This window comes from Octopus bimaculoides, chromosome 8 (genome assembly GCF_046866305.1).
Source record: "Octopus bimaculoides isolate indiv1 chromosome 8, ASM4686630v1, whole genome shotgun sequence".
Lineage (NCBI taxonomy): Eukaryota > Metazoa > Mollusca > Cephalopoda > Octopoda > Octopodidae > Octopus > Octopus bimaculoides.
In genome coordinates, this window is record NC_142935.1 from 6,558,385 (window position 1) to 6,578,948 (window position 20,564).

At 45.7% G+C, this 20,564-nt stretch overlaps 2 protein-coding genes across 3 annotated transcripts in view; both read left to right on the forward strand.

The window, feature by feature from the left end:
* The window catches only part of LOC106880487 (uncharacterized), a 127,472-nt gene that overhangs the window by 32,435 nt on the left and 74,473 nt on the right, over nucleotides 1-20,564 (forward strand). The gene's annotated exons all lie outside the window — the stretch shown is intronic.
* Nucleotides 633-1,713, forward strand: LOC149134303 (uncharacterized). The gene has a single exon (XM_089356882.1). It carries the CDS (start codon nucleotides 733-735, stop codon nucleotides 1,711-1,713), a length of 981 nt encoding a protein of 326 aa, XP_089213008.1. The 5' UTR covers nucleotides 633-732.

The following is a 20,564-nucleotide window of genomic DNA, read 5'->3' on the forward strand; positions in this document are numbered from 1 at the left end:
AAATTTGCGATGAATTGGACGCAGTGAATATTTAGATTTGCGAGAAATTGGAGTTTAAAAAATTCAATAAACTTGAGAAATCCAAATTATAAAAATTTCTTAGAACATGAATTTATAAAAAATATTTCCAGACGGTCAACTCTTTAATAACATCTTTTTCTTAGTACTTTTAGAAATTGTTACATACGTAACTAGTAAGCATCCTTCTTCGTTATACCATATATATATACATATATACATATATATATATATATATATATATATATATATATATATATATATATATATATATATATATATATATATATATAATATATATATGAAGAAAGAAAGAAAGATAAATGCACAGGGTTTACGTAGTTTTAATATATTTTCAAATGAATCCGGGAAACCGACCCTTAAGCGTCGGTAAGACTTAACAAGGAAATTGTAAATGTTTCACTAACTGAAAGAAACATAGTTGATAAGACAGGATGTAAGGAAACAGATAATATCGATCCCACATTCAGGTTTACTTTAGAGTAAACAGTAGTTAATAGAAATGATCTGCATAGATCGAATGTGTTAGAATAAATAAAGGTGTCGTTATAATTCATGGTAATTGTGCATCCACTCATTAGTATTAATGAATGTAGCAGAGAAGAGTTCACAACACATTACAAAGAAGCAAACAGCCAGTGAGAGAAATTTTTCTAATATCATACCAAGTTATATCAACAAACTAAGAAACTCATGGAAGCATCTAAATCGGGCCCCAAAATTCCGGAATCACATTCAGTTCATATGAGAACGAACGACGACTCTCAAAATACCGTAAAATATTGCCCTTTGAAGGAATACCTGGAGAAACTCAGACGTCTTGCAATTGTATGTTCCATTCCTTCTAAAATGAGTTTAGAAATTTGGAAAAAATCTGATGTGAAAACACGATTTCTGTATTTATGCCTCCTCCCTATAATCTATTTAATCCCAGCGTTTGATATTTTACGTTTCATATGGTTTATGGTAGCAAGTTATACATCAAAGAATACTGAATATATTTTAGGAAAATGTTTTATGCTGATGATGAAGATGATCTCAGGTATATTTACATTGATCTATACCTGGAAACGAACTCACGTGAACGCTTTGAGCGATGATATTCAAACTTATATTCCGATATGCCCAAGTAATATATTAATGAAGAGGTACAACAAATATGGTGTATCAAATATTGTGATCAATGCATGTACTAATTTTGTCATGTCCGCTATATTCCAAATTATTTTACCGATAATTTTAAGTGATCCGGAATATTTTATGGAGGTCTTAGCTTTTCCATTATCACGAGACAATAAGTTGTTTGCGTTTATGCTAATACTGAATTTCACGATGGAGATATGGAATTCTATGCTGTGTTTGCCATTACAGAAATTGTATGAAGCATTAACATCAATTTTCATAGAAGAATTTGAGTATTTATCAGAGACGGTTAGAAAGACAATACCGGATATTCAAGATTCCAAACGAGAAATCTTTCAGGGACGCATAAATCTCAATGAAAAATTAGATGAAATAATTAACCAACATACTAGACTGAGCCTATTGACAAAAGGCATGAACTCGGTGTTTCAGTTTTGCAATGGCACGACTGTATTACTCTTCCTTATTATCTGCTGTATTATATTTTATGAAATAGCAAATGAATTAGTCTATCAGAAAGACAAGAGATAGAGATAGTTTAGGATGTCCACAGTTCCACATAGTCAGCTACACGGATCACAAACTTGTGACGTGTACGCTAGACATAGATAAGGCACATAGGCAGGGTCCCGGTTACTGGAAACTAAACGCGTCTTTCCCGTCGAGACAGGTTTTCAGAGACCGGATTAGCACGTTAGTAAAGAGGGCTTTGACGGGAGCCATCGTCAACAACAAATGGTGGTTTGCCCTCAAGAGAGCAGTGAGGGCGGAAGCAATAAGGTATAGCAGGGCACTAGCTGTAGAGAGGAACAGAGAAGAGGGGGAGCTAGTGATAAAGTTAGAAGGGGCATTGCGAAGTGGCATCGCATCCGACGTTTTAGCGGCGAGGTTGGCCCTCGACCAACACTTCAATGCTAAACACGAAGGGTGTGCTGTCAGGGCAAGGATGCGTGCTCTGAGGAATGAAGGTGTTGGAGCCGCACGAGAGGCCCGGGTGGCGGAGGCGCAGCGGGGTAACAGAGCCACCATCCGGTCTCTGGTAGACGAACAGGGGCGCGAATTGCTCGAGCCGAGCAAGATGTGCGAGGCGTTTCAGCGGCATTTTGCCCGACTGTTCGGGAGGAGTGGCGAGCGAGAAGGCAGGGTGGACTTTAGTGCCTACCTGCACAGCTTGCCACGACTCTCGGCAAGAGAGGCGGAGTGCTGCGAAGGGGTCATCACGGCGGAGGAGGTGAGGGACGCGATGGCGGGTTGCTCGACGGACAAATCTCCGGGTTTGGATGGTCTGCCCTACGAGCTTTACAACTGTATGCCAGACTTGTTTGGAGAAGTCTTGGCGGTCGTGTACTGCAACTGGCAGCAGAACGGGAGCATTCCCGGTTTTGTGAGCCGAGGAGCGGTAACGCTGCTGAAGAAAGATCCAAACAAGGGGGACGCCATAGATAACTTTAGGCCCATCACTCTGCTCAATGCAGACATGAAAATTTTGGCCAAGGTGTTAGCCAAGCGGTTGGCGCTTGTCATCGAGAAACTGGTCGGCACGGAGCAGACGTGCGCCGTGCCGGGCCGGAGCATCCATGACAACCTCCATCTGATGCGCTACATCATAGAGAGGGTAGTTAAGGAACCTGGCATGGGTGGGGCCCTGATCAATTTGGATCAATCCAAAGCTTTCGATAGGGTAGACCATCGATACTTGGAGGCCGTCCTCGAAGCGGCCGGCTTCGGTCCCGTTTTCCGCGGCTGGATGGCTGCCTTGTACACAGGCATCCGTTCGGTTGTTCGCGTCAATGGACGTCTATCGGGACCCTTCGACATTGCACGCTCGGTTCGTCAGGGATGCCCCCTGTCGCCGCTCCTGTACGTATTGACTCTCGAGCCACTACTGCGGAAGCTGGCGACGCTGAGGGGCATCCCGCGAGAACTGGGGTGCGAGACGAGCGTGTCAGCATACGCGGACGACGTCACCGTCATAGCGTCTAGCCACGAGCACATCGAGCTTGTCGGCGAGACGCTGAAAGACTACGAAGCGGTGACGGGAGCGAAAATCAACCGGGATAAGTCGGTGGGTTTGCTGCTCGGCACCTGGAGAAGCAAGCCCATACCGTCCGGCAGCGCCTCAGTAGTAGGACGCTGGACGGACGGTCCGGTCAAGTTGCTCGGAGTCTGGTTCGGTCCGGACCTGCAAACGGAGAAGAACTGGGACGAGATAACGAGTAGGGTGGCCACTCTCTGCCGGCAATGGTCCGAGAGGAAGCTGTCCCTAAAAGGTCGGGCGGAGGTGGCGAACGCGTACATCGCGTCCGTCATCGAATACCGCCTGACCGTCGTGCCTTGTCCCGATCGCGCCATCACCGAAATGGAGCGCATCCTCTTCCGCTTTTTGTGGAAAGGAAGAGTTCCGATGGTGAGGCGATCCGTTTGTTGCCAACAGCCGCTGAAAGGAGGGCTGGGCATGCCGTGGTTGATGATGCGCAGACATGCGCTGAGACTGCGACATCTCCGGCTCTACGTAGACGACGGTGAGCAGGTGTGGTCGCCGTTTGTGCGACGCGCTTTCCCGCAGCTCGTCTCCATGACCGAGCTGCAGTCGTGGATCAAAAAGAGGCCGAGGAATGGCGAATGGCACCGTGAGTGTCGCGTTGCTCTGCAACAACTTTGCCGTCCCGGGTCGACCTTGAGCGGCTGCATCACAACGAAGTCATTCTATAGGGGATTAGTGGAGGGCAGGTACGACGACGATCTCGGGGCGAACCTGGGCGTCGACGAGGAATACCTGACCCGCCTGTTCAGGACGACTTTCGGGCCGGGACCTATGGACAACTTCCAGAGATCACTGGCCTGGCAGTGTTACCGAGAGGCGCTACCCGTTCGGGATAAGCTCTATAGACACGGCTCGCGAAATGTGGGGCCGACCTGCCCGAGATGCGGTCAGAGCGATGAAACCGTTCTGCACGCACTCGTGCAGTGTCCAACCATTTCGGAGCTGTGGGCTTATGTCGAACGACTGCTGTCGCGTGTGGGACGAGTCGGTTTATCAACCGAGTCTATCGTCAATATCGTCACGCCTCCTTCCTTTAAACGGGAAGGAAGAGCTGTATTTATCGTACTTGTGGCTATGGCCAAAGAATGCATCTGGTGGACGCGTCTGAAAGGATTAGAGACAAATACTTTCCTCTCTGGTCAATCTCTCATCAACTTTTTCAAGTATCACTTGAAAAGGAAGGTGAGAGTAGAGAGGCAAGTGTTGTCTAGCAAATGTTTCGAAAAAAGATGGATACATGTAGCAAGAATGGCACGTATAAATGACGAAGCCACCTTGACCATGATTCTATAAAACGTTTTAAAATTTTGTAAACAAAGAAATTTTATTTAACAAACTGTGACGCTAAAGACCGAGGTTACCGTGGTCTTTTCGTAGGTTTTTCTTTCCACGGATAACCTCCCCATTTATTGGGAATTTTTTGTATTATTTCGTATTTTTTGTAAATACCCCAAACGTTTTGCGATGTTTTTTTTTTTTTTTTTTTTTTTTTTCATCGTTGTCCCCACTTTTGTTTTTTTTTCTGCTTTGTTTTCGACCCCCTCGAAAAGAAAAACTCTACATTTGTATTTTGTCCCCTCTGTGTTGAGCCCTGTGTGGCTAATAAAGAAACCTATCTCTTCTCACGGACGTGCTGTCACATCGGCTGCGAAGGTAAACTTTTATTTGACCATTTACTGTCCACATTTTGTTGGAATTTTTAAATAATTTTGTTGCGAAGCACCTAGGCTTCATTTGTGTGTATTTTCAAGGGCAGGAATTGACCCCCAGGGGCAGTTTCGGCCCTAGCAAAATACAAAAATTTCCTTCTTGACATTTGAAAAATGTCGAGAAACATAATTTTGGAACGCTTGTCTTGTTCTTTTGACAAGCATTTCCCGAGGCTTCAGATGCCAGAAGAGAAAAAAGAACAGAATAGCGCGTGCTCATGCAGTGACAGGAACGCAGTTGCTATAAACGTCACAAAGACTGTGAGTACAGCTACTAACAGCCCTCTCACCACCACCACCACCACCACCACCACCACCAACACCAACAACAAAAACAAAACTGTAACCAAGGTTACAAAACCATGCGTGAAAACCGTCACAAATGTCTCTGACGTAAGCACCACTGCTGCTGACGCCATCATCACCACCACCAACGACAACAACAACAACAACAACAACAGCAACAACGACAACAACAACAACAACAGCAACAACAAGGAAGTAAAGTTATCGGCCGTCAGCAATGACACCATCACCTGTTCAACAAACTCTGCTGCCACTACCACCACCTTTGAACCAGGCAGTACATACACCAACATAAACAAAAATATCCAGAAGAACATGTCCGCCAGCACAACAAAAACAAATTTCGCAAATGCTCTAAAGGAAAAAAGAACAACAGTGACATTCACACAAAAACAAATAAAAGACACAAAATCCCTTCTTACGAAAGAAGGAGATGATGTCAGAATTAACATCCCAAAAGATATTATAGAAATGAAAAACAAAAAGTGCATCATTTATAAACTGGTAAACACAAAAACCAGACGTGTAGAAAATGTTAGCACAGATAAAATTGAAGTTTGTCTTAGAAAAATTTGGCCTTATCAGAATCATGTCACCTGGGGAAGGAAATTTGGAACGGTGCAAGTAAGGTTTCTGGATGAAAATTTAGCTAAACAATTTTCGACACTCTCTCTCCGCACAGATGACTTGGTAATGATACCGAGTTATCTAGGACAGAGAGTGACCAAAGTTATGATAAAAAATGTGCCATCGGAGGTGGACACCCAATGGCTGATATCGGCCGTGTGCCTGGAAATGGAGGAGGCAAATATTTTGGAGATTACGGTCGGAGAGGAAAAGAACTGGGGAGGGAAAAATCTGGAAATCCTTCTCCACATCACGGAGGAGGCTTCACAGAAAATTCCTCCAAACATTAGATTGGCAGAGGACCACAAGCTGTATGTGGTGGTAGAGGGCAGGCGACCTCGCTGTTACCTATGCAACAGCGAAGCACATCTGAAAAAGGACTGCCCTCTGGCCGCTAAACAAAAACAACAACAACAACAACAACAACAACAACAACAACAACAACAACAACAACAACAGAAGCAACTACCAAATACCCCCAACAGAAAAACCTTACTACCAACACCACCAGCAACGCAAAAAACAACAACAGAAATATCAGCAATAACCACAACAGAAAAGACAACAGAAACTGCAAAAACAGAAGAAAAAAAAGAAAATTCCAAGACTGCCTCTCCCTCCCCCATATCACATACACCACACATAAATAACAAGCAGCCAACATCAATAAAAACAGCAACACAAACATTCACAGAAACACACACAGACGCACAAAATTTGCCGTTACCTCTTTCTGACTCCTCAGATCTCCCATCATCCGATGAAGAGAGTGGGGAGGAGTGGAAAATAGCTACGAAAGGAAAGAGGAAGCGCAGTAAGAAGAAAACAAAACAAAATGCAAACACAAACAAAGCAGGGAGATTCACATCTCCCGAAAATACTACTAACACCAATAGTAATATAAAAAAAACAATGCTAACAGCAATAGACAGTACAAACACAGAGTTGATGAATTACATCAACTCTAAAACAAACATCACAAATAACGATATCAAAACCAACAACCACCCACGTACAACACCGCCAAAACACATTAAAATTATTCATGTAACACCAGCATTACACAACACAATAAAATCCCTCTACCCCAACTCGGTAGGGGGATTCCAGAAATATTTGTGCAAGAAATTGTACAATAGCCTCCTTGGTGAAAAATCCAAGGAGGAAACAAAACTTTCTAACGGCAAGTAACACTCTGTTCTTTTGTTTTGTGCTTTAAAGCACACGTATAAATAGAATCATGGTGAAGATTGGTTGTGTGAATGTGCGTGGCTTAGGGTCCCCTTGGAAACAAGGGTACCTCTTAAATGACATCAAGTCACACAATTTGGATATCATAGCCATTAGTGAGACCAGACTCCATGAACCGCGGGCCCTAAAGTCCATGTTTGGCGGACAGTTTAACATTTATTTTTCTCCCTGTCTGCCGAGGATGGGCGGTAGTGGCACGGCGGTTCTTTTTCGCAAGAGTCTGGATCTCCAAGTAAAGACGATATTTACGGACCCGGAGGGTAGACTGGTTGTCCTAGATGTGGACGGCAGCGATGGAGGCGCTTTTCGGTTGCTGGCAGTTTATGTGCCTCCTTTAACAGGTCGGTCGGACTTCTTTCGACGTCTAGAAGTATTCCTGGGAACGTCTCGTCCCTTACTTTTAGTGGGGGATTGGAATGCTACCTTGGACACGCATCTAGACTACGTGGGGAGTGACAAAACTAGAAGGGGATGCAAAGGCCTCATAGACCTGCTCAGACGCTTCCAGTTGTCTGACAGGTACCACCCAAATGTGCCAACGTGGACTTGGAGCAACCGCATTGGGTCGTCGAGATCGTATCTAGATAGGATAGTGTGTAGGACAAGAGATAGAGATAGTTTAGGATGTCCACAGTTCCACATAGTCAGCTACACGGATCACAAACTTGTGACGTGTACGCTAGACTTAGATAAGGCACATAGGCAGGGTCCCGGTTACTGGAAACTAAACGCGTCTTTCCCGTCGAGACAGGTTTTCAGAGACCGGATTAGCACGTTAGTAAAGAGGGCTTTGACGGGAGCCATCGTCAACAACAAATGGTGGTTTGCCCTCAAGAGAGCAGTGAGGGCGGAAGCAATAAGGTATAGCAGGGCACTAGCTGTAGAGAGGAACAGAGAAGAGGGAGAGCTAGTGATAAAGTTAGAAGAGGCATTGCGAAGTGGCATCGCATCCGACGTTTTAGCGGCGAGGTTGGCCCTCGACCAACACTTCAATGCTAAACACGAAGGGTGTGCTGTCAGGGCAAGGATGCGTGCTCTGAGGAATGAAGGTGTTGGAGCCGCACGAGAGGCCCGGGTGGCGGAGGCGCAGCGGGGTAACAGAGCCACCATCCGGTCTCTGGTAGACGAACAGGGGCGCGAATTGCTCGAGCCGAGCAAGATGTGCGAAGCGTTTCAGCGGCATTTTGCCCGACTGTTCGGGAGGAGTGGCGAGCGAGAAGGCAGGGTGGACTTTAGTGCCTACCTGCACAGCTTGCCACGACTCTCGGCAAGAGAGGCGGAGTGCTGCGAAGGGGTCATCACGGCGGAGGAGGTGAGGGACGCGATGGCGGGTTGCTCGACGGACAAATCTCCGGGTTTGGATGGTCTGCCCTACGAGCTTTACAACTGTATGCCAGACTTGTTTGGAGAAGTCTTGGCGGTCGTGTACTGCAACTGGCAGCAGAACGGGAGCATTCCCGGTTTTGCGAGCCGAGGAGCGGTAACGCTGCTGAAGAAAGATCCAAACAAGGGGGACGCCATAGATAACTTTAGGCCCATCACTCTGCTCAATGCAGACATGAAAATTTTGGCCAAGGTGTTAGCCAAGCGGTTGGCGCTTGTCATCGAGAAACTGGTCGGCACGGAGCAGACGTGCGCCGTGCCGGGCCGGAGCATCCATGACAACCTCCATCTGATGCGCTACATCATAGAGAGGGTAGTTAAGGAACCTGGCATGGGTGGGGCCCTGATCAATTTGGATCAATCGAAAGCTTTCGATAGGGTAGACCATCGATACTTGGAGGCCGTCCTCGTAGCGGCCGGCGTCGGTCCCGTTTTCCGCGGCTGGATGGCTGCCTTGTACACAGGCATCCGTTCGGTTGTTCGCGTCAATGGACGTCTATCGGGACCCTTCGACATTGCACGTTCGGTTCGTCAGGGATGCCCCCTGTCGCCGCTCCTGTACGTATTGACTCTCGAGCCACTACTGCGGAAGCTGGCGACGCTGAGGGGCATCCCGCGAGAACTGGGGTGCGGGACGAGCGTGTCGGCATACGCGGACGACGTCACCGTCATAGCGTCTAGCCACGAGCACATCGAGCTTGTCGGCGAGACGCTGAAAGACTACGAAGCGGTGACGGGAGCGAAAATCAACCGGGATAAGTCGGTGGGTTTGCTGCTCGGCACCTGGAGAAGCAAGCCCATACCGTCCGGCAGCGCCTCAGTAGTGGGACGCTGGACGGACGGTCCGGTCAAGTTGCTCGGAGTCTGGTTCGGTCCGGACCTGCAAACGGAGAAGAACTGGGACGAGATAACGAGTAGGGTGGCCACTCTCTGCCGGCAATGGTCCGAGAGGAAGCTGTCCCTAAAAGGTCGGGCGGAGGTGGCGAACGCGTACATCGCGTCCGTCATCGAATACCGCCTGACCGTTGTGCCTTGTCCCGATCGCGCCATCACCGAAATGGAGCGCATCCTCTTCCGCTTTTTGTGGAAAGGAAGAGTTCCGATGGTGAGGCGATCCGTTTGTTGCCAACAGCCGCTGAAAGGAGGGCTGGGCATGCCGTGGTTGATGATGCGCAGACATGCGCTGAGACTGCGACATCTCCGGCTCTACGTAGACGACGGTGAGCAGGTGTGGTCGCCGTTTGTGCGACGCGCTTTCCCGCAGCTCGTCTCCATGACCGAGCTGCAGTCGTGGATCAAAAAGAGGCCGAGGAATGGCGAATGGCACCGTGAGTGTCGCGTTGCTCTGCAACAACTTTGCCGTCCCGGGTCGACCTTGAGCGGCTGCATCACAACGAAGTCATTCTATAGGGGATTAGTGGAGGGCAGGTACGACGACGATCTCGGGGCGAACCTGGGCGTCGACGAGGAATACCTGACCCGCCTGTTCAGGACGACTTTCGGGCCGGGACCTATGGACAACTTCCAGAGATCACTGGCCTGGCAGTGTTACCGAGAGGCGCTACCCGTTCGGGATAAGCTCTATAGACACGGCTCGCGAAATGTGGCCCCGACCTGCCCGAGATGCGGTCAGAGCGATGAAACCGTTCTGCACGCACTCGTGCAGTGTCCAACCATTTCGGAGCTGTGGGCTTATGTCGAACGACTGCTGTCGCGTGTGGGACGAGTCGGTTTAGCAACCGAGTCTATCGTCAATATCGTCACGCCTCCTTCCTTTAAACGGGAAGGAAGAGCTGTATTTATCGTACTTGTGGCTATGGCCAAAGAATGCATCTGGTGGACGCGTCTGAAAGGATTAGAGACAAATACTTTCCTCTCTGGTCAATCTCTCATCAACTTTTTCAAGTATCACTTGAAAAGGAAGGTGAGAGTAGAGAGGCAAGTGTTGTCTAGCAAATGTTTCGAAAAAAGATGGATACATGTAGCAAGAATGGCACGTATAAATGACGAAGCCACCTTGACCATGATTCTATAAAACGTTTTAAAATTTTGTAAACAGAGAAATTTTATTTAACAAACTGTGACGCTAAAGACCGAGGTTACCGTGGTCTTTTCGTAGGTTTTTCTTTCCACGGATAACCTCCCCATTTATTGGGAATTTTTTGTATTATTTCGTATTTTTTGTAAATACCCCAAACGTTTTGCGATGTTTTTTTTTTTTTTTTTTTTTTTCATCGTTGTCCCCACTTTTTTTTTTTTTTTTTTTCTGCTTTGTTTTCGACCCCCTCGAAAAGAAAAACTCTACATTTGTATTTTGTCCCCTCTGTGTTGAGCCCTGTGTGGCTAATAAAGAAACCTATCTATCTATCTATCTATCTATCTATCTATCTATCTTTCTATCTATCTATCTATCTCTTCTCACGGACGTGCTGTCACATCGGCTGCGAAGGTAAACTTTTATTTGACCTTTTATTGTACACATCTTGTTGGAATTTTTAAATAATTTTGTTGCGAAGCACCTAGGCTTCATTTGTGTGTATTTTCAAGGGCAGGAATTGGCCCCCAGGGGCAGTTTCGGCCCTAGCAAAATACAAAAATTTCCTTCTTGACATTTGAAAAATGTCGAGAAACATAATTTTGGAACGCTTGTCTTGTTCTTTTGACAAGCATTTCCCGAGGCTTCAGATGCCAGAGGAGAAAAAAGAATAGAATAGCGCGTGCTCACACAGTGACAGGTACGCAGTTGCTGTAAACGTCACAAAGACGGTGATTACAGCTACTAACAGCCCTCTCACCACCACCACCACCACCACCAACACCAACACCAACAACAAAAACAAGACTGTAACCAAGGTTACAAAACTATGCGTAAAAACCGTCACAAATGTCTCTGACGTAAGCACCATTGCTGCTGACGCCATCATCACCACCACCAACAACAACGACAACAACAACAACAACAACAACAACGACAACAACAACAACAACAGCAGCAACAAGGACGTAAAGTTATCGGCCGTCAGCAATGACACCATCACCTGTTCAACAAACTCTGCTGCCACTACCACCACCTTTGAACCAGGCAGTATATACACCAACGTAAACAAAAATATCCAGAAGAACATGTCCGCCAGCACAACAAAAACAAATTTCGCAAATGCTCTAAAGGAAAAAAGAACAATAGTGACATTCACACAAAAACAAATAAAAGTCACAAAATCCCTTCTTACGAAAGAAGGAGATGATGTCAGAATAAACATACCAAAAGATATTATAGAAATGAAAAACAAAAAGTGCATCATTTATAAACTGGTAAACACAAAAACCAGACGTGTAGAAAATGTTAGCACAGATAAAATTGAAGGAGGCTTCACAGAAAATTCCTCCAAACATTAGATTGGCAGAGGACCACAAGCTGTATGTGGTGGTAGAGGGAAGGCGACCTCGCTGTTACCTATGCAACAGCGAAGCACATCTGAAAAAGGACTGCCCTCTGGCCGCTAAACAAAAACAACAACAACAACAACAACAACAACAACAGCAGAAGCAACTACCAAATACCCCCAACAGAAAAACCTTACTACCAACACCACCAGCAACATAAAAAACAACAACAGAAATATCAGCAATAACCACAACAGAAAAGACAACAGAAACTGCAAAATCAGAAGAAAAAAAGAAAATTCCAAGACTGCCTCTCCCTCCCCCATATCACATACACCACACACAAATAACAAGCAGCCAACATCAATAAAAACAACAACACAAACACTCACAGAAACACACACAGACGCACAAAATTTGCCGTTTCCTCTTTCTGACTCCTCAGATCTCCCATCATCCGATGAAGAGAGTGGGGAGGAGTGGAAAATAGCTACGAAAGGAAAGAGGAAGTGCAGTAAGAAGAAAACAAAACAAAATGCAAACACAAACAAAGCAGGGAGATTCACATCTCCCGAAAATACTACTAACACCAATAGTAATATAAAAAAAAACAATGCTAACAGCAATAGACAGTACAAACACAGAGTTGATGAATTACATCAACTCTAAAACAAACATCACAAATAACGATATCAAAACCAACAACCACCCACGTACAACACCGCCAAACCACATTAAAATTATTCATGTAACACCAGCATTACACAACACAATAAAATCCCTCTACCCCAACTCGGTAGGGGGATTCCAGAAATATTTGTGCAAGAAATTGTACAATAGCCTCCTTGGTGAAAAATCCAAGGAGGAAACAAAACTTTCTAACGGCAAGTAACACTCTGTTCTTTTGTTTTGTGCTTTAAAGCACACGTATAAATAGAATCATGGTGAAGATTGGTTGTGTGAATGTGCGTGGCTTAGGGTCCCCTTGGAAACAAGGGTACCTCTTAAATGACATCAAGTCACACAATTTGGATATCATAGCCATTATTGAGACCAGACTCCATGAACCGCGGGCCCTAAAGTCCATGTTTGGCGGACAGTTTAACATTTATTTTTCTCCCTGTCTGACGAGGATGGGCGGTAGTGACACGGCGGTTCTTTTTCGCAAGAGTCTGGATCTCCAAGTAAAGACGATATTTACGGACCCGGAGGGTAGACTGGTTGTCCTAGATGGGGACGGCAGCGATGGAGGCGCTTTTCGGTTGCTGGCAGTTTATGTGCCTCCTTTAACAGGTCGGTCGGACTTCTTTCGACGTCTAGAAGTATTCCTGGGAACGTCTCGTCCCTTACTTTTAGTGGGGGATTGGAATGCTACCTTGGACACGCATCTAGACTACGTGGGGAGTGACAAAACTAGAAGGGGATGCAAAGGCCTCATAGACCTGCTCAGACGCTTCCAGTTGTCTGACAGGTACCACCCAAATGTGCCAACGTGGACTTGGAGCAACCGCATTGGGTCGTCGAGATCGTATCTAGATAAGATAGTGTGTAGGACAAGAGATAGAGATAGTTTAGGATGTCCACAGTTCCACATAGTCAGCTACACGGATCACAAACTTGTGACGTGTACGCTAGACTTAGATAAGGCACATAGGCAGGGTCCCGGTTACTGGAAACTAAACGCGTCTTTCCCGTCGAGACAAGTTTTCAGAGACCGGATTAGCACGTTAGTAAAGAGGGCTTTGACGGGAGCCATCGTCAACAACAAATGGTGGTTTGCCCTCAAGAGAGCAGTAAGGGCGGAAGCAATAAGTTATAGCAGGGCACTAGCTGTAGAGAGGAACAGAGTAAAGGGGGAGCTAGTGATAAAGTTAGAAGAGGCATTGCGAAGTGGCATCGCATCCGACGTTTTAGCGGCGAGGTTGGCCCTCGACCAACACTTCAATGCTAAACACGAAGGGTGTGCTGTCAGGGCAAGGATGCGTGCTCTGAGGAATGAAGGTGTTGGAGCCGCACGAGAGGCCCGGGTGGCGGAGGCGCAGCGGGGTAACAGAGCCACCATCCGGTCTCTGGTAGACGAACAGGGGCGCGAATTGCTCGAGCCGAGCAAGATGTGCGAAGCGTTTCAGCGGCATTTTGCCCGACTGTTCGGGAGGAGTGGCGAGCGAGAAGGCAGGGTGGACTTTAGTGCCTACCTGCACAGCTTGCCACGACTCTCGGCAAGAGAGGCGGAGTGCTGCGAAGGGGTCATCACGGCGGAGGAGGTGAGAGACGCGATGGCGGGTTGCTCGACAGACAAATCTCCGGGTTTGGATGGTCTGCCCTACGAGCTTTACAACTGTATGCCAGACTTGTTTGGAGACATCTTGGCGGCCGTGTACTGCAACTGGCAGCAGAACGGGAGCATTCCCGGTTTTGTGAGCCGAGGAGCGGTAACGCTGCTGAAGAAAGATCCAAACAAGGGGGACGCCATAGATAACTTTAGGCCCATCACTCTGCTCAATGCAGACATGAAAATTTTGGCCAAGGTGTTAGCCAAGCGGTTGGCGCTTGTCATCGAGAAACTGGTCGGCACGGAGCAGACGTGCGCCGTGCCGGGCCGGAGCATCCATGACAACTTCCATCTGATGCGCTACATCATAGAGAGGATAGTTAAGGAACCTGGCATGGGTGGGGCCCTGATCAATTTGGATCAATCGAAAGCTTTCGATAGGGTAGACCATCGATACTTGGAGGCCGTCCTCGAAGCGGCCGGCTTCGGTCCCGTTTTCCGCGGCTGGATGGCTGCCTTGTACACAGGCATCCGTTCCGTTGTTCGCGTCAATGGACGTCTATCGGGACCCTTCGACATTGCACGTTCGGTTCGTCAGGGATGCCCCCTGTCGCCGCTCCTGTACGTATTGACTCTCGAGCCACTGCTGCGGAAGCTGGCGACGCTGAGGGGCATCCCGCGAGAACTGGGGTGCGGGACGAGCGTGTCGGCATACGCGGACGACGTCACCGTCATAGCGTCTAGCCACGAGCACATCGAGCTTGTCGGCGAGACGCTGAAAGACTACGAAGCGGTGACGGGAGCGAAAATCAACCGGGATAAGTCGGTGGGTTTGCTGCTCGGCACCTGGAGAAGCAAGCCCATACCGTCCGGCAGCGCCTCAGTAGTGGGACGCTGGACGGACGGTCCGGTCAAGTTGCTCGGAGTCTGGTTCGGTCCGGACCTGCAAACGGAGAAAAACTGGGACGAGATGACGAGTAGGGTGGACATTCTCTGCCGGCAATGGTCCGAGAGGAAGCTGTCCCTAAAAGGTCGGGCGGAGGTGGCGAACGCGTACATTGCATCCGTCATCGAATACCGCCTGACCGTCGTGCCTTGTCCCGATCGCGCCATCACCGAAATGGAGCGCATCCTCTTCCGCCTTTTGTGGAAAGGAAGAGTTCCGATGGTGAGGCGATCCGTTTGTTGCCAACACCCGCTGAAAGGAGGGCTGGGCATGCCGTGGTTGATGATGCGCAGACATGCGCTGAAACTGCGACATCTCCGGCTCTACGTAGACGACGGTGAGCAGGTGTGGTCGCCGTTTGTGCGACGCGCTTTCCCGCAGCTCGTCTCCATGACCGAGCTGCAGTCGTGGATCAAAAAGAGACCGAGGAATTGCGAATGGCACCGTGAGTGTCGCGTTGCTCTGCAACAATTTTGCCGTCCCGGGGCGACCTTGAGCGGCTGCATCACAACGAAGTCATTCTATAGGGGATTAGTGGAGGGCAGGTACGACGACGATCTCGGGGCGAACCTGGGCGTCGACGAGGAATACCTGACCCGCCTGTTCAGGACGACTTTCGGGCCGGGACCTATGGACAACTTCCAGAGATCCCTGGCCTGGCAGTGTTACCGAGAGGCGCTACCCGTGTTACCGAGTGTTACCGAGAGGCGCTCTATAGACACGGCTCGCGAAATGCGGGGCCGACCTGCCCGAGATGTGGTCAGAGCGATGAAACCGTTCTGCACGCACTCGTGCAGTGTCCAACCATTTCGGAGCTGTGGGCTTATGTCGAACGACTGCTGTCGCGTGTGGGACGAGTCGGTTTATCAACCGAGTCTATCGTCAATATCGTCACACCTTCTTCCTTTAAACGGGAAGGAAGAGCTGTATTTATCGTACTTGTGGCTATGGCGAAAGAATGCATCTGGTGGACGCGTCTGAAAGGATTAGAGACAAATACTTTCCTCTCTGGTCAATCTCTCATCAACTTTTTCAAGTATCACTTGAAAAGGAAGGTGAGAGTAGAGAGGCAAGTGTTGTCTAGCAAATGTTTCGAAAAAAGATGGATACATGTAGCAAGAATGGCACGTATAAATGACGAAGCCACCTTGACCATGATTCTATAAAACGTTTTAAAATTTTGTAAACAGAGAGTTACTTACGTTTCTTACATATATAAAATAAATTTTATTTAACAAACTGTGACACTAAGGACCGAGGTTTCCGTGGTCTTTTCGTAGGTTTTTGTTTCCACGGATAACCTCCCCATTTATTGGGAATTTTCTGTATTATTTCGTATTTTTTGTAAATACCCCAAACGTTTTGCGATGTTTTTTTTCATCGTTGTCCCCACCTTTGATTTTTTTTCTGCTTTGTTTTCGCCCCCCTCGAAAAGAAAAACTCTACATTTGTATTTTGTCCCCTCTATGTTGAGCCCTGTGTGGCTAATAAAGAAACATATCTATCTATCTATCTATCTATCTATCTATCTATCTATCTATCTATCTATCTATCCATCCATCCATCCATCCATCCATCCATCCATCCATCCATCCATCTATCTATCTATCTATCTATCTATCTATCTATCTATCTATCTATCTATCTTTATATAAACTAGCAGAAGGACCGACATCCAAGCGATTTTCTGCTAGCCACTTGATAAAATTTTTACATTTGGTTCTTGTTTCTTATAATTTTTATATTTTACGTCTAATTATTCCTGTGTATAATAGTACTCACTTGGTTTAGTAACTATTGCTTTCATCATTTTATCGCAGACATAATATGTTTTTAAACAAACATCACGGTAGTCCAACAACAGAGGGAGAAACAGTTTGTCAAGTTTTAACTTCCCCTCTAAGCATCATAAAGATTTCAATTCAGCAGCCCACCAGTAATATTGTGTGTGTGGTGTGTGTCAGAGAGGGAGAGAGAGAGAGAGAGAGAGAGAGAGAGAGAGAGAGAGAGAGAGAGGGAGGGAGAGAGAGAGAGAGAGAGGGAGGGAGAGAGAGAGAGAGAGAGAGAGAGAGAGAGAGAGAGAGAGAGAGAGAGAGTAGGGAGGATATTGCAAACAATGAATGAAATAAACATGAAATGAAAAATCGTATAAATAAAAAAGCATTACTACGGATGTAGAGGCTCCCGAATTTGTTGCCTCATAACAGCCTGAAAATGGATATTTTAAACAAAACTTTCTACAAATACCGCTTAGATGTTGTGGCTTCTGAGTGTATATGTATTTATGAGAAAGAATTTTTGCAAGGGAGTTGAGAGTGGTGTTTCAGAATATTCACATGATCTGATTTTTTTCCTCATAACTTTCAGGAAGACGGGTATCTTTAAATGAAAATTCATACAAATCCCTTTCAAACGGCAACGATTACGATTATAAAGGAATCTGTGGGAATTTGTTTTTCGGGGATATTCCCCATGTTTTTTAAATAACAGCCTTCGAAATGATGCGGATAGGGTTGCATCTTTGTAAGAAAAAGTTTTGAAAACTCTATTTTTACACTCCACTCCCTCACCATTTCAATCCGGACCTATTTTGGCCAATTCTGGTTTTTGAACAATCCATGGGAGAAGCATTTTCGGTAAAACAACATGATTGTAATGGTTAATATTATCAGAGGAAAAATGATTTAAGGGCGATTTGGCTGTTGTCTCTAGCACATCCAAAGATAACTCTCCGTGATTCTTTATTACTCTGGCATGCATTTACGTTATTCAAAATTTGTTCCCCATAAATATATTTATATGATATAAAAAAGAAAATTTGAGAAATTATGAATTATTTGTATCCCCACTCTCAGCTCTCGATTGTTTCTCTTTGGAAATTAAAATATTGGAGAGCCTGAGATGGTCATTGCTGGTATTAATCCACAGTGATTTTTAGAAAGAATTACGATCGTGGAAGATGTTTGTAAACCATTCAAGATTGCATAAATGCCGTTAGTTTCACTTCAAAATTAACATTTCATTTGTGTCAAAATATATCGTCGTTTTGAAACCGCGACCTGATCACTGCCAAAATTTCACAAAAAGGATGCAGCACGAGGTTTTGTCAATGAACAGTACACACACACATATGACACGCACGCCCGCACGCCCGCACGCACGCCCGCACGCCCGCACGCACGCCCGCACGCCCGCACGCCCGCACGCACTGGCTCACACACAAAAATTCATTGCCTTTCATTTCTGTGTATATGTAACTATGTGTGTGCGCGAGTGCGTATTGGTGTCTCTGTGTGCGTGTGTGTGTGTGTCTGTGTGTGTGTGTGTGTGTGTGTGTGTGTGAGAGAGAGAGAGAGAGAGAGAGAGAGAGAGAGAGTGTGTGTGTGGCTCACAATTGAAGTTGTATTTGGATATTGAGATTAAGGTGCAAGTTTCGAGCACTTGTCTGTAACTTTTTTGTTTTTCTCCTGGATTTCCAAAAGTAATATGCCAACATCTCTAGACTCTTTTCCTCATAGCTATTCCACATTCTCAAAATTATACGGGTAACTTCAAAAATTTTCATTCAATATATAATGTTGTTACATTTTGTGTACATTATTAGCGAATTAAAACTCAAAAGAGAAAGTGAGAGACCTTGCAAATGAAAATAGAATACTCTGCACTGAATGCAATGAATATTTAAATTTGCGATGAATTGGACGCAGTGAATATTTAGATTTGCGAGAAATTGGAGTTTAAAAAATTCAATAAACTTGAGAAATCCAAATTATAAAAATTTCTTAGAACATGAATTTATAAAAATATTTCCAGACGGTCAACTCTTTAATAACATCTTTCTCTTAGTACTTTTAGAAATTGTTACATACGTAACTAGTAAGCATACTTCGTCGTTATACCATATATATATACATACATATATATATACATATATATATATATACATACATATATATATATATATATATATATATATATATATATATATATATATATATATATATATATATATATATATATATATATATATATATATATATATATACACCGGATGCTCCAAACCACATAGGCAAATTTGAAGATTGCCTCGCTAGAATTAAAGAAATCCTCATGAAACTGGAACACCATGTGACCATATTTCTTATGGGTGATTTCAACTTCCCCAACGTCAAATGGCCCGAAGTTCTCATACTCTCAGGAATGACTTATCGCAAGCAAGCACAGGTGGAATGCCTGCTCAACCTCACCAATGCCCTATTCATGGAGCAAACTGTTCTCAGACCAACTAGAGCGAATAACATTCTAGATCTCTGCTTCACGAATAATACGGACATCATTCATGATGTGAAAGTGACGCCGACATTAGTTTCGGATCACAACATAATAGAGCTGTCTATGTTTGGGCCAAAAGAAACCAGAGACATACAGCCTAAAGGAAGCACCCAAAATCTCTCCAATCTGAACTTCCACAAAGCGGACTGGAAATCGATTCAGAAAGAGATCCTCAGAGAGGATTGGCCAAAATGTCTCTCCACACCAGACATTGACATGAAACTAGAATGTTTCATGTCTATTGTGCAAGCCATAAGCCAGAAATATGTCCCAGAGCACAAGGCCAAAACAAATAGGAACAAGATTCCAAGGGAGAGGAAGATCCTCATGAGACGACGGACAAAAGTTGCAAATCGACTCAACCAGCATCCCAAGAATGGCCAAAGGTCCCGCCTAAAAACGACACTGATGGAGATCGAAAAAAGGCTGCAACAATCCTATGTGAAGGAGAGAGCAGACAAAGAAGCCTGGGTTATAAAAAACATTAAGTCAAACCCAAAGGCCTTCTTTCATTACGCAAAAGAAACAGCCTCAGTACGCTGCAAGATTGGACCCCTCTTCGAAAAGGATGGCTCCCTCACAGACAGTCCAACTAGGATCAGTGAGGTACTGAATGAGCAATTCAAAAGTGTCTTCACCACTCCATTGGAGCACAGACAAGTGAACAAACCAGTGGACTTCTTTGCTACCTCCCCTATAACCAGTGAGGCAGTTACGATGGAATACATCAACATTAGCGAAGAAGATGTACTACTAGCTATACATGAAGTGGACACAAACTCAACTGCTGGCCCTGATGGTTTCCCAGCAATCCTCCTTAAATCGTGTAAGCATGCCCTGGCAAAACCCCTCCAGATCCTCTTCCAGAGCTTTCTCGCAAACGGAAGACTGCCAAGCAAGCTGAAGGAGGGAATAATATGCCCAATCCATAAAGGGGGAAGCAGAGCAGATGCCAAAAACTATAGGCCTATCTCTCTGACTTCACACATCAGCAAAGTCATGGAAAGGATAATCAGAGGAAAACTGATCGCTTTCCTTGAAGAAAATAAATTGCTGAGTGATACCCAACATGGCTTTCGACCAGGTAGGAGCTGCTTGACCCAGCTCTTACAACATTATGACTGGGTG

Bases quoted from the DNA above. Each gene is read 5' to 3' on its own strand.
- LOC149134303 (XM_089356882.1), top strand. From the start codon at position 733: ATGGAAGCATCTAAATCGGGCCCCAAAATTCCGGAATCACATTCAGTT.